Here is a 13,648-nt window from a genome sequence, read left to right on the forward strand (position 1 = left end):
AGTCCAGAGTGCTAACCAGTAGAGATACAAGCTGGGCTACATTTGAGGTATTTACAGTACCCTCCAGAATTATTGGCACCTTTGGTAATGTTGACTAAAAACAGGCTTCCCTTCAAGGTTGGATTTTTCCTATTTGTTTTTATTGTGAGATTACAATAAATCACCAACAGATTATTTTTTATACCAGATTTTAGTCAACTTTAGCATGGGGTGCCAATAATATTGGAGGGTACTGTATGTAAGATGAATACAGTACATGTCTGAAGTATTTATTTAGGATGAGTTAGGGGCCAGTTATCAGACAACCTAATGCTAACAGTAAGGTGCTGCATTTAACCAACTGGCTCAAGTTACCTCTTTTTCTCCTTCTGTGTGTGTTAGGAAGAGGAGGATGAATCCCACTTGGCTCCAGTGTTCAGCTCTGAAGCTGCCTCATCCACCCTCTCCCTTGCAGACCCCCTGCATCTGGTCCAATTAAGAAGGGTGTCCGTGAAGTTGGTGGACTGCTGCAGGACAGGACAGCATGGGACAGAGAAGAACAGAGAAGGAGAACAGCAGAAGAGTCGTAAGATAATTCAAAAAAGAAAAATTTCACTTCATTGTTAGTCTATATCAAAAGTGGTGGTTCACTTTGTGCGAATTATGCTATTTTCTGAAAATAGAATAAGCCTACAATCAAGTAATTTTACACCACAACCTACCACTCATACAAATGTAGTTCAAAACGAAGGCTAAGTTTCTGCCAGTGACTGCCATAGAAGGCCATTTCCCTTGTCAGGCCAGCTATCGCTAGGAAAGGTGGCTGACAATTTGAGTGTGAAGCTAATTATTACTTAGCTGCTAACACTACCGCCACCACTGCACACAACTGCGAACCTAGAAACATACCTGACGTCCTACTAAATCCTCGGTTATCGCTTAATCAAGTTATGAACTTACTCGACGTAATACCAATCTTATCAAACTAGCTAGAGTTAAACCTAACGTCCTCTCTATACGTAGCAGCTATGAGTTTGTTGCTAATCGATGACCGGTAAAGCCAGCTTGGTTGCTTACTTGATTAACTAGCCAAGTCGTTAAAAACAGACTTCACACAATCCATTCGAATAAAAAACACAAATTAATTGTAACTTACTTTGGGTGTGGTAGGAAAATGTCCGTTTCGTCATAGTTTGTTGGATGAAGCAGACGCCAAGAATGTAAACTTTCTTGAAAAGAATTGAGATATGCTTGAAAGCAGTGTGGTCGAAAGCGATTAGTCATAGGATGTGTAGTTTAGGGAGCGCCAGATTGTATGCTTAGAAGCTGACGTTGCAGGTGGACCCACACCTGATTACTTTACGACCCTTCTAAATGAGCCCCCTTTGTGATGTCATAGAGAGAAAACATTTTAATCCCATGTTTCTCAAAAAGTATAAACTTTTCAAAAAATCTAAAAAGATTACTCTTGGCCAATTCCAGACCTACACAACGGTTATTTCAACAAGTCTGTACGTTAAGCGATTATAGCCGCATTCATTTTTGAAAAGGTAAAAAGAAAAGGTAAAAAGAAGAAGCCAGGAGATATCAAGATAGTGGATTCCATCCACTATAATTAGTGGGTCACACAGTCACATTGATTTGAGGACTTAATTTATTTGTAAACATAGGTAAGTACAGACGTGTACACACATTTGGTTCCATTTCCATTCCATTTATGAATTATTTATTCCATTTTCCATTCCATTTATGACAGACGTTTATTAAAACATGACTAGTACATCTTCAGATATATATCCGGACATCGGACCAGCATGAGAAAAGGAAACCATGAAAACCCTGGTATGGATCTATTTCATGGCTTATTTCATGTGTTGTGTTTTCCCAGTGAAACGGACAGGATTATGCACTTCATCCTCCATGGCCCCTTCAGAGAGTCCCACGTCCAGCTGGACCCTGCAAAAAGAGCCGAAGGAGTCTGGAAGATTGTCCCGTCCTCTGCGTAAACACAGCTCCCAGCTCAAGTTGTGTAATTACACTCACACAAGAGAGAAGCTACACTGCTGTAAACTGTGCGGCAAAAGTTTCAGTCATGCTGGAAATCTCAGAGTTCACCAGCGAGTACACACCGGAGAGAGGCCGTACAAATGCACTCAGTGTGGCAAGAGTTTCAGTGCAGTAGGACATCTCAAAGATCACCAACGAATGCATACTGGAGAGAGGCCGTATAAATGCACTCAGTGTGGCAAGAGTTTCAGTCGAGTAGGAAATCTCAAAGTTCACCAGCGAGTACACACCGGAGAGAGGCCGTATAAATGCACTCAGTGTGGCAAGAGTTTTTTTCAAAAGGTACATCTCAAAGATCACCAACGAATGCATACTGGAGAGATGCCGTATAAATGCACTCAGTGTGGCAAGAGTTTTTTTCAAAAGGGACATCTCAAAAGACACCAACGAATGCATACTGGAGAGAGGCCGTATAAATGCAGTCAGTGTGGCAAGAGTTTCAGTCAAGCGGGAGCTCTCAAAGTTCACCAACGAATGCATACTGGAGAGAGGCCGTATAAATGCACTCGGTGTGGCAAGAGTTTCAGTCAAGCGGGAGCTCTCAAAGTTCACCAACGAATGCATACTGGAGAGAGGCCGTATAAATGCACTCGGTGTGGCAAAAGTTTCAGTCATGCGGGAAATCTCAGAGTTCACCAACGAATGCATACTGGAGAGAGGCCGTATAAATGAACTAAGTGTGGCAAGAGTTTCAATGTAAATGGAAATCTCAAAAGACACCAGCACATTCACACAGGAGAGAGGCCGCACCAATGCACTCAGTGTGGCAAACGTTTCAGTCAAATAAAATAATTCAAAAGACATCAGTGCATTCACACAGGAGAGAGGCCGCACCAGAGTTGCAGTGAAAAGAGAATGTAAAAGCTTGTTCACATTTTAAAAGCAGGTGTGTTTACCTGGGCACATCTAATCCAATTACAATTGGATTCATGACTCAGTTGGAATAAAATTACTGTTCTGAAACTGATAGTTCTGGTTCTTGATTATGATCAGTGTTGGGAAAGATACTTTCAAAACATATTCCGTTACAGAATACATGCCCAAAAATGTCATTTGTAGCGTATTCTGTTACGTTACTCAATCTGAGTAACGTATTCTGAATACTTGGATTACTTCCGCATTGAATTGCATTTTATAAGTGTAGGAATGCGGCCATCATATCCTGCTTACGAAACAGGCCTATTCTGGTGTGTTCTTGTTCCAAATGGCTGAATGTGTTAGGCCCACAGGTATATTCACAAAACCTTGAATATATCACCATGGGACTTCATTACTTACATAATTTCCCCTGATAACCTTAAGTTTTAATAAATAGATAAGCTTGTTTTGTGCGTTCAGGAGAAATGTAGTTTACAGATGCAAACCGAGGGTAGTCCAAAAAAAAGATGATCAAACCAAAATCTCAAAATTGACAAGTAGCTTATACTGGGGGAAAGGTTTTGGCAACTTATCTCATAACTTGGCCTATTAATTCTACTAGTTTGTTCTTTGTCAATAGATCTTCATCAATACATGATATAAGCAGCCTTATATGTGAAAGGGGAATAATTAAGAAGACCAGGGGCCTCATGTACAAAGTACAAAAATGTTGCGTACGCCATCTTTAACGCTCACGGTCGGCTGTATCAAGAGTAAATGAGCCTGAGAATTTTCTCCACGGCAACTATATGTGTGTCGTACACACATTTCCAATGTGTATCGTCAGTTGGCGACACTTAGACGCAATGCAGCGCAACAACATTAGTTGATCACGACTAGGCCTTTATTTGTACAGCATATTGTAAAATGTGGGCTATTAAAAATGACAAAATTTCGAAGTAGGCCTATCTTTCTAGACAAATGGGCATGCAACATGCGCAAATACTACTAAGCTATGCAGCATAGGGTTGCCACCTGTCCAGGATTTTCCTGATTGTCCAGGATTTTCATGGTCTGTCCAGGAAAATAAAAATAAAAATCCTGGACACTGAATGTCCCGGATTTTTGTACATGATGCGCAAAATGTGTATTTCAGTTTAATTGAAGCGTGCCTACGTCCATAAACGTATGCACAGCCTTATTGGCTCTACAAAAATGACGTAGCATAACATGGGTGGTGGTGGTGGTGGGGGCACGCACCGTGGAGGTTCATTAGAAATGGTAAGGTGGAGACGGAGAGTGTGTGGGACATATCCTGCTTACGAAACAGGCCTATTCTGGTGTGTTCTTGTTCCAAATGGCTGAATGTGTTAGGCCCAACATGCGCAAATACTACTAAGCTATGCAGCATAGGGTTGCCACCTGTCCAGGATTTTCCTGATTGTCCAGGATTTTCATGGTCTGTCCAGGAAAATAAAAATAAAAATCCTGGACACTGAATGTCCCGGATTTTTGTACATGATGCGCAAAATGTGTATTTCAGTTTAATTGAAGGAGAGACAGAGAAAGGTAAGTTTATTCCACATAAGCAAAAAAGCAGAACCTAATTATGTATTCCCCCTTTTTTCTCAATACTGCCCCCAGGTGTCCACAACTAAAAACTGTTGAAAATATAACAAAATAATAAAGGTCTGCTATTAAATAAAGCAATTAACTAAACAAATAACTAGAAATTGTCATTCTTACTAATTTTAGCTATACAATTGTCGCTTAGAATGACGGTTTTTATCTTGTGTTAGATGTGCGAAAGGCATCGTTGCTTACAAACAAAAAGGTCAAAGGTTGGATGGTCAAAATGTCCAGGATTTTTGTCAGACACAGGTGGCAACCCTAATGCAGCAGCCTACATCTATGATGACAGTAGTCTTATCAGAGTATATCAAGAATTAAAAGGGAATGTGAAACCTATTTAGAGACAGCACCTATATTTAATTCCACGATTGTTAATGACTGGCTTATCAAACATTTCAGATTATGAACCTGTTTATTACAAATCACAAACCTGTGATGAATGAGGTCAGTTTCTCGCATTTGCGCATGCCTTGAACATTTGCCGGGCGTTTTCACTTCATATCTCATATCCAGTGTTTGGAATAACGCCGTTTAAAAGAACGGCGTTAGGTAACGACGTTATTTTTTCACTAACGGGGTAATCTAACTAATTACTTTCCCCGTCGTTACAACGCCGTTAACGTTACTGGACGTTAAATGCGGTGCGTTACTATGCATTGATTGAATAAACTGTGTAATCCGAACGCACACTCACAGCTAGTGAGGAGGTGGGTTAATAACGACGTAAGCGATTATGATTGGCTAAGGCAGAGTCATGTTCCATGATAGCCAATCAGAGCCAGTGTTTTTACACACTTGCCAGCACATGTGCCACACACACACACGCAACAGCTAAATTAAATTCGACGAAACAGCAGAGGTCAGGAGCAATCCGAAAAGTTGGCATTTTCAAGGTGGAGATATAAGCACTACTTCAAATTCATCAAGGCAAGAACGTGCATGTAATTTGTACATTATGTCCAGGAGCGAAGACTTTGTCGACATCCGTTGTAAGCAACTCTAATTTAACCCTTAGAACCCGATTGACGCAAAGTGCGTCAAAACACACACCCTTTCTTCTCTGTTACATTGCTCCGCGACTGTTCATCGCAACAAGATGTAACCTTTATTGCATGACAGAGAAGAAGTGGGGCTTTCCAAAGAGACTACAATCAAGTATGAAAATTTAAAAAAATCATGAAATTAAATCAAATTGCATCATATTTACAGTCTATACTTCTCTGCGTTCACCTGCGCACCCATTACTCTCGTTTGAATTACTCGCGAACCCGTGATCGCATAGATATGGGAAGCATATCAGATAAAAGAGGAAACAGGGCTATCCATTGGTACCATGGATATTGATCTTTCTGGCTTATAAAAACAGACAAAGTGACTGCAAAATATTAACGTCATGTACACAAACCAACGCTGCACACCCATTACTCTCGTTTGAATTACTCGCGGACCCGTATGTCAGATGAAAGAGGAGACACAGAGCTATCATTTGATGCCAAATACATCCTTCTGGGTTATAAAACAGACGAAGTGACAGCAAAATAATAACTTCATATAGCTGGACTTACCCCACGTTTTTGTCTGTTTTTGTGGCAAAGCATGTTTATAATCCAACGCTATCGTGTGTTTCTCTATGGCAAAACATGTTCATAATTCGGTTTTGAGATCCTAGCAAATTCCTGCATGGCATCCAATTCAAGGCTCACATTGCATCCCAATTTGTTCAACAAAGAAACACCTTTTTTGCCTTTACTTTGTTCATGGCAATGCAGTAAAAAGTTGAGAATCATCATGAGTGCATACACCATAGTCACACATGCTAACAGGCCAACTTGGGTCAAGTCAGGTCAGATCAGTTCGTGTCACAGATATGGAGCGCAGAATGGTCATTTTTCATCGCTAAATAAAAAATGGCATTTATTTCCGTAAATCACACACCACATATTTCTGTAAATTACTCAGCCCCAGAGTATCCCTCCAACATGGCAATTATATTGCCCGTTTCAGGACAGTCTGCCCTACACACACATGAAATGCAAATACAGGTCAAAATATTAAAATTTTTATAATATGACTTTTTTTTTTAATTCTTTAATATTCAAAATAAAACCAATGCTAGTACTAATACATGAAATGATGGCAGATCTGGATAGCCTAGACTCTGCTGAAAAAAAAAATATATAATATGTGTGTGTGGCACTTACATTGACCAGAATACATCCTTATGAATAAAGGTAGTGAAAATGCCCTAAAACAGCTTAGGGTTCTAAGGGTTAATGAAGCATCTCACACACGTATCTAAAGCTAGTGGCCAAAAACCTATACCTCCACCACAGATGATAGCTCGCCATCCACTAGTAAAGAAAGACTCGGAGCAAAGTCCTCCAAGCAGCAAAAGCTAGATCTTTCTGCCTCACAACAAAAACCTATGACACAGGCTGAAGTCAACCGTAGGTCTGTCGATGTGCAATATCTTGAATTTCCCCTTGGGGATCAATAAAGTATCTATATATCTATTTATCTATCTATCTCTATCTAATAAATATCAAAAGTTATGTAGCCTACAAACACCTGTCTGTTCTACTCATTTCAACTGGCTGCTCAAAACTGCTAAAAAAAATCCAAATTCTTTGACATATAGCAACTTTTTTTTTGTAACAGTAACACAAATAGTTACTTTACCTAGTAATAAGTTACTCTTATCATAGAGTAATTCAGTTACTAACTCAGTTACTTTTTGGAACAAGTAGTGAGTGAACTATAACTAATTACTTTTTTAAAGTAACGTTCCCAACACTGCTCATATCATATAAAGTGAATAGCTAAAGCCTGACTAATAAGCGCAAATTTAAGCTATTTCCCTTAGTGTGACTGACTGCTATAGGCTACTTTGACTTTCCTTGAGTAAGCATTCACATCATTGATGTTATACTTGTGTGCAAATTATAGGAATATGATCCAGAAATTGTAATGTTGTGGCAAGGTGGCCTGGATCAACTTTGTTTATTCTACTTCGAGTGTGCGATGAGTGGTCTCTTACTTGTTCACGATTGACTTAATGACTTTTTAATTAATGCAGTTGTTTTGTAATGGTCCAAATGCCCACCAAACCCCGTTATGCAAACCCTGTCAACTATATGCAGACTGACCAATGAATCTGCCACGGTCTCTGACCCTAGTAGCCCTCTGCCACACTCCTCTGCCACTACTGTTTTTTTTTTTGTTATTAATTACAGACAATAAAGACGTACGTTTCTTGCCATTTCCATTACATTTTGGAGCAGGTTCGAGTACGGATGGGTCCACAAATTAGTTTTCATTCGTATTAATATTGTGGGATAGGCCATTGTCTCCGCGGAGGTCTGCAATCTCGAGCGTCCTTCTAGTTAGCATATTAAAATGAGTGTGATTGAGGGAGGAGAGAGGGTGGAGTATAATGCTTGTTCATGTGCGCTTAATTTCACGTTAATTGGGATGTACAAAGAAAGGTTGCGCGGTTTGCTTCTTATGTACAGTTTCATACATCTGGATTATTGTATGCGTGTGCAACTTTCCAGATTTTTGCGTACGCAATGTTTTAGTAGGAATTCCACGCGAGTCTTTGTATTTGAGGCCCCTGAAGAAGCATGAAGGTTAAAACATCTGCATTTCAGAATTATTTGTCCCTTTAATACCCTGAAAATTCAGAGTTCTCGCGAGAGCACAATTTGAATTGTCTCTGCAAGACACTCTGGCAATGAGTAATGATGCACATTGGTTCCTCGCGATGCGAAAAGTAATCACGGCGGTGTATCTGATATAGGCGGGCCAGAGGCGAGCTAAACAGATGACGACAGCGCTGCAACGAATCAGTCAGTAAACATTGGTCGTAGTGTTATCCAACTGCGTGCAGTGAGATTTTCAAATGCGTGCTTGGTGCTGCCCCTCGAGTTGGGCCATTAAATTATTTGTGGCCAGACCCTCTGGCAATGAGTAATGATGCACATTGGTTCCTCGCGATGCGAAAAGTAATCACGGCGGTGTATCTGATGCATGCGGGCCAGAGGCGAGCTAAACAGATAATGACAACATTGAAGTCCGAAATCAGTGAATAAACATTGGTCATAGTGTTATCCAATTGCGTGCAGTGAGATTTTCAAATGCATGCTTGGTGCCGCTCCTCGAGTTGGGCCATTACATTAGTCATGGCCAGACCCTTAATCTTTCTAGATTTCCAGGGTCTGTAATCTCCAGGCTAAGAGTTTAACATGTGTGATAATTCAAAATCCCCATGTTATTTTCACATGGAAAAAAATGCAAGATACCTGATCTCATAATATACCGTATTTTCCAGACTATAAGTCGCTCCTGAGTATAAGTCGCATCAGTCAAAAAATGCGTCATGAACAGGAAAAATACATATAGAAGTCGCACTGGACTATAAGTCACATTTATTTAGAAATGTATTTCACAAAATCCAAAACCAAAAACAGAGACTATGTAACTGGATTATTGAGGCCAAAAAGATGAAGACGAAGGGGTGAAGGCAGCCAAGTGGAGGGCAGGAAGGTAGGCTAATTGCAAAACAAAAGATTCACTGAAAGAAAATGCCATGTGGTACACCAAAATGTATCTAAAATGTGTATACAATGCAATCAAGCATTTTGGGCGATGTGGAGTCACAAGCTGGCAGCAGATTAAATGCTCATGAGAGAGAAAAAGATGCAGTTTTAGACGTGACCAAAGCAAGCCAGGTGATAGGCCTATAGGCCCGAAGGTAATTGTAAAGCAATTTACAAAAGCATTTTTGAATCTGATATGATACATGAAATTTTTGCTAAAAATTTGGAGAATGCAATCAAGCATTTTGGGCGATGTGTAGCTGGCAGCAGATTAAATGCTCACGATAGAGAAAAACACTGTTTTAAAAGGACGTGCCCGAAACTGGCATGCCAGGCAATAGGCCTATATAGGCCCGAAGGTATTTGTAAAGCAATTTACAAAAGATCCACTGAAACAAAAATGCTGATGTGGTACATGAAGATTTTGCTAAAAATGTGGACAATGCAATGCAATCAAGCATTTTGGACGATGTAGAGAGACAAGCCAGCAGCAGAACAAATGCTCGCAACAAATGCAGAAAAAAAGATGCACATTTAAAACCAGGGCCTAAATTTCAGCGCGGGATTGCGGGTAGGCTATTGCACATAAATTATTAATAAAATTAATAAGTATTGAGCATACTAATAAAAGTCCTGCAACTCTAGCCATCATAATGCGAGAAATTCCCACACATTTTACAGCGCTGTCTGACGTTAATCTAATAATGGAGCGGCCTGAATGCGGAACTAGACTGGACGGACCAACTCTGACTTCAATTGAACCCCATGCAGAGACACACACACGGGCGCGCGCAGGACCACTTTGGGGGTGCCTCTCTCTTTGCGCGCTCTCTCTCTCTCTCTCTCTCTCTCTCTCTCTCTCTCAGCAGGATTTGTCACCACTGAAGTCGCAGGGCGATATGTAGCAAAAAAAGGTGTTTGGAACATTTCATATAGATTTTTGCAAATTATGTTTTTTCACTTCTTCAGACCCTATAGTTTGCAAAACTACCTGTTTCCAATTTTTTCCCGGACTGCACAGGTCCAAAATCCAAGATGGCGGATATATCACCAAAAATTGCAAATAATCGCCTTTTTAAACATTTTAAATGGATATATGTTAGGTTTTATCATTATATACATACATTTTCTAATAAAATTGAATGACTTAGGTAATAAATATGACCATGGGTGACATGAGATGTCATGATTATCAACCAGTGATGGGTGTAACCACCATTATGCTATTTATTGGCATACCCGGAAAAACACATTGATTTAAAAGTTTCCTTCACATAACCTAATAATCATTTGAATTAAAGTAATGTTCTGCACTCACCCCAATAGATTAGAGTAGATTAGATTCAACTTTATTGTCATAGCAGAGTACAAGTATGAAGACAACGAAATGTGGTTTGCGTCTAACCAGAAGTGCAAAAAAGGACAAAAGTGCAATGTGATATACAAAGTATAGACAGGTGGTGCATAGACAGGTCAAGAAATATAGTGCAGTGTAGACAGTAGTATACAGTTGATTTATATAAAGTAGAGAGGTTTAGAGTAATATAAATATGTGCAGTGTATTAGCAGTTACCTTATAAGAGCAGAATAAATATGGCTATGTAATGTGAACAATGTATGAACAACATGGGGGGGGGGGGGGGGGTCTGCCTCCTTGTTGTCCATGTCAAGGTTGCCATGGTCGTGGACACCTCAACAGGCACAGGCAAGGAGGCATTGGACAAGGGTGGGTAGGGGGGGGGCTTAGTTGGTTGGTTGTCACTGGGATGGAGAGCTAGACTTCAGCTGCAGGAAAGAAGCTTCCTCTGAACCTGCTGTGCGCCTTATGCAAGCATCGCTTGCCCTGGATGGCCTCAATGGAGGGGAGTGAGGAATGCGTTGGGCAGTTTTCACCACCCTCTGCAGTGCTTTTCAGTTGTGGGCAGAGCAGTTGCCATACCAAACTGTGACACAGTTGGTAAGGATACGCTTGATGGTGCAGGGGTAGAAGTTCACCAGGATCTGAGGAGGCCGGTGGACCTTCTTTAGCCTCCTCAGATAGAAGAGATGCTGGTAAGCCTTCTTGATCAGGGTAGAGGTGTTGAGGGTCCAAGAGATGTGGACACCCAGAAATCTGAAGCTGGTGATACACTCCACTTCAGTCCCATTGATGAGAATGGGTGTGTGTGCTAGCTTTAGACTTCCTGAAATCCACAATGAGCTCTTTGGTCTTCAATAATTCTGTTAACAGGACTTGCAGGAAATTGTGGGAACATATGCATTTGTTGATTATATGCAAGCTCTAATGCTGCCCACTACAGCTAAGTCTGCCTTCATCCATGAATTGTGACTGGTTTCAGAAACAGCATCCTCTGAACAATCTACAGAGAGTAGCTCAGTGCAATTAACACACACATTGGATAGCATCTTAATAGATGGCATGGCTGTTGTGCAGGAGATGGTTGTCAGGAAAAGTGACATAAACTGTTGCCAAGATCTGGCAGAATGCTTCTTTGAAAATGTTGAAAGTAAGGCACGAGGCTACAATGATATATACTTATTATTTAACAACTATACCATCACAAACTCCATGAAAGACAGGTCGAGACAGGTCCATACAATGGGAAAAGCACATGATAAGGGATACAAAATACAAGACTACACCAATCAAAGACTTTAAAGCTTTCCTGGGATCGAAGGAAACCAAAGCCAACCTCATCCTCTACCTTGGTCATAAAGCTGTTGAACTATGTAAACTGCCAGTCACAGTTCACACACACAAAGGTGGCAGTAGCAGTCAGTCATTTTGGCAAAAACCCATATATCTACATGTCACACAGATGTCTTGGTGCTTGCCCTTCGCAGGGTACCAGACATCAACAAAGACAGTCTCATTATCATGGGCACTGGAGAACGTCGACAAAAGATACAGCCTAGAAATCTTGACGCACCCTAGCGGCAGCAAATGTAATTTGCAGTCAGTGTAGTCTAGCAACTCTCTGTTGGATTGTGAGGTGGAAAAACCAAACTTCGCTCAGGGCAATCACATCGTGTATAGAGACGGTGGACCTATCTGGTATCCTATTGTATCCTATCCTATCAGGAAATTGAAAGTCAACCGTTTGTCCCGCCATTTACCATTTATCTCGTGGGAAAGGAAAGGTTTCTGTTTCAAGTCAATCAAGTCATGATGGTGTCATTAACACACTTTGTAGGCTTGTAGTAGGTCCTCATCCATCTCCAGACGTGTTAGCTGGATGTGAGAAATTTGTGTGTCAGCTCCTCAAAACATGGTTTTCAAACAGCTAAAGCCCTTCGGTGGAACATGTTTAAAACTCTAAAACCCAACCAGGGAAAAACTCGGGAACTAGGGAAATCCCATCCCTATGATTGCCCTACCATCGCCTATTGCTATCCCCATGCTCGGATTTCTGCCCGCGCAGCCTAGCGACCCACTATTTGCCCGATGACAACTCCTAATTCCTATGGACAATTCATCCCCTACACTGGACTATTTGAACTTAACACTAAATATGCATTATCATACTGGTTATGTAACCATCCAACCACTTTGTAACATATACCTCAGGTGGCTCTAAATACCATGTTCTATTCTCTGTATATAGACCTTACTGTCCTGTAACTGACCCCAGGCAGATGGGTCAGGCCCTTGAGTCGTGGATCTGCTTGAGGTTTCATCCTATATGTTTCTCCCATTCTTGGGAGTTTTTCCTCGCCCCTGTTACTCATGGGCTCTGTCTGAATGTTTAACAGAAAAGCGCCATGAGACATGTGTAATGTTTTGATGCTCTATAACTGAAATTAAATTGAAATTCTGAGAGCACACAGGCAAGCAAATGTTTGGGCACAAGATACAGTGCCTGCTCCAAAGATTCTTGACTCACTATCACTGGGATGGAGACAAATTGTTGATTGGCAATGGGCTCCTGTTCTGTCAAAACTTCCACCAGCACCGCAGTATATAGTATTTATTTTTTTTACATTTTTTCTCCAAATTTTTTGGCGAATGATGCAATACATCTTTTGAAAATAGTCTGTATCTCACTTGTCTACCTTATTAGGTGTATATTTATCAAAAAGTTGACCACTTTAAGCCTTTATATTATTTTTCCGCATACATTGTCCGCCATCTTGAATTTTGGCACTGAAAATGAAGAAAAAAATTGGAAACAGGTTGTTTTGTATTCAATGGGGTCCTAGCAAGTAAAAAAACACCAATTGCAAAAATCTATATGAATCGTTCCTAAAATAACACAATTCCCCATACTAATATAGGTGCTTCTACATCAACTGCTATCGACAGGAAAGGAAAACAAACGTTTAGCGATCAGGAACCGTCACACAACCGGAATTTTGCAAACACAAAAGCATGACAGCCTATAACGCGAGAGAACATGGACGTGTTCTCCATTTCAGGAAAGTTATAATCGATTGCGGACGTGAACAGACAGCTACAGACACGGAGCGCATAGTAGGCCTACTTTTACTTTCTGTGCGTATTCACGTGAAAGATA

The 13,648-nt window shown here is 40.7% G+C and overlaps 1 protein-coding gene across 1 annotated transcript; it reads left to right on the forward strand.

Moving 5' to 3' along the window:
* The first annotated feature begins 385 nt into the window (after nucleotides 1-385).
* On the forward strand, nucleotides 386-3,009 carry LOC143103435 (uncharacterized). Its single transcript, XM_076267215.1, has 2 exons — nucleotides 386-565; nucleotides 1,868-3,009. The coding sequence occupies exon 2, from the start codon at nucleotides 1,900-1,902 to the stop codon at nucleotides 2,716-2,718; it is 819 nt and encodes a 272-aa protein (XP_076123330.1). The 5' UTR covers nucleotides 386-565; nucleotides 1,868-1,899; the 3' UTR covers nucleotides 2,719-3,009.
* The last annotated feature ends 10,639 nt before the right edge of the window (nucleotides 3,010-13,648 follow it).

The sequence above is a fragment of the Alosa pseudoharengus genome, unplaced genomic scaffold (assembly GCF_046254945.1).
Source record: "Alosa pseudoharengus isolate Yale_2024_CS ecotype anadromous, Long Island Sound unplaced genomic scaffold, YU_APseudo_1.1 YU_APseudo_1.1_scf_40, whole genome shotgun sequence".
Classification (NCBI taxonomy): domain Eukaryota; kingdom Metazoa; phylum Chordata; class Actinopteri; order Clupeiformes; family Clupeidae; genus Alosa; species Alosa pseudoharengus.

Excerpts from the sequence above, each read along its gene's own strand:
- LOC143103435 (XM_076267215.1), top strand. The coding sequence starts at position 1,900 with ATGGCCCCTTCAGAGAGTCCCACGTCCAGCTGGACCCTGCAAAAAGAG.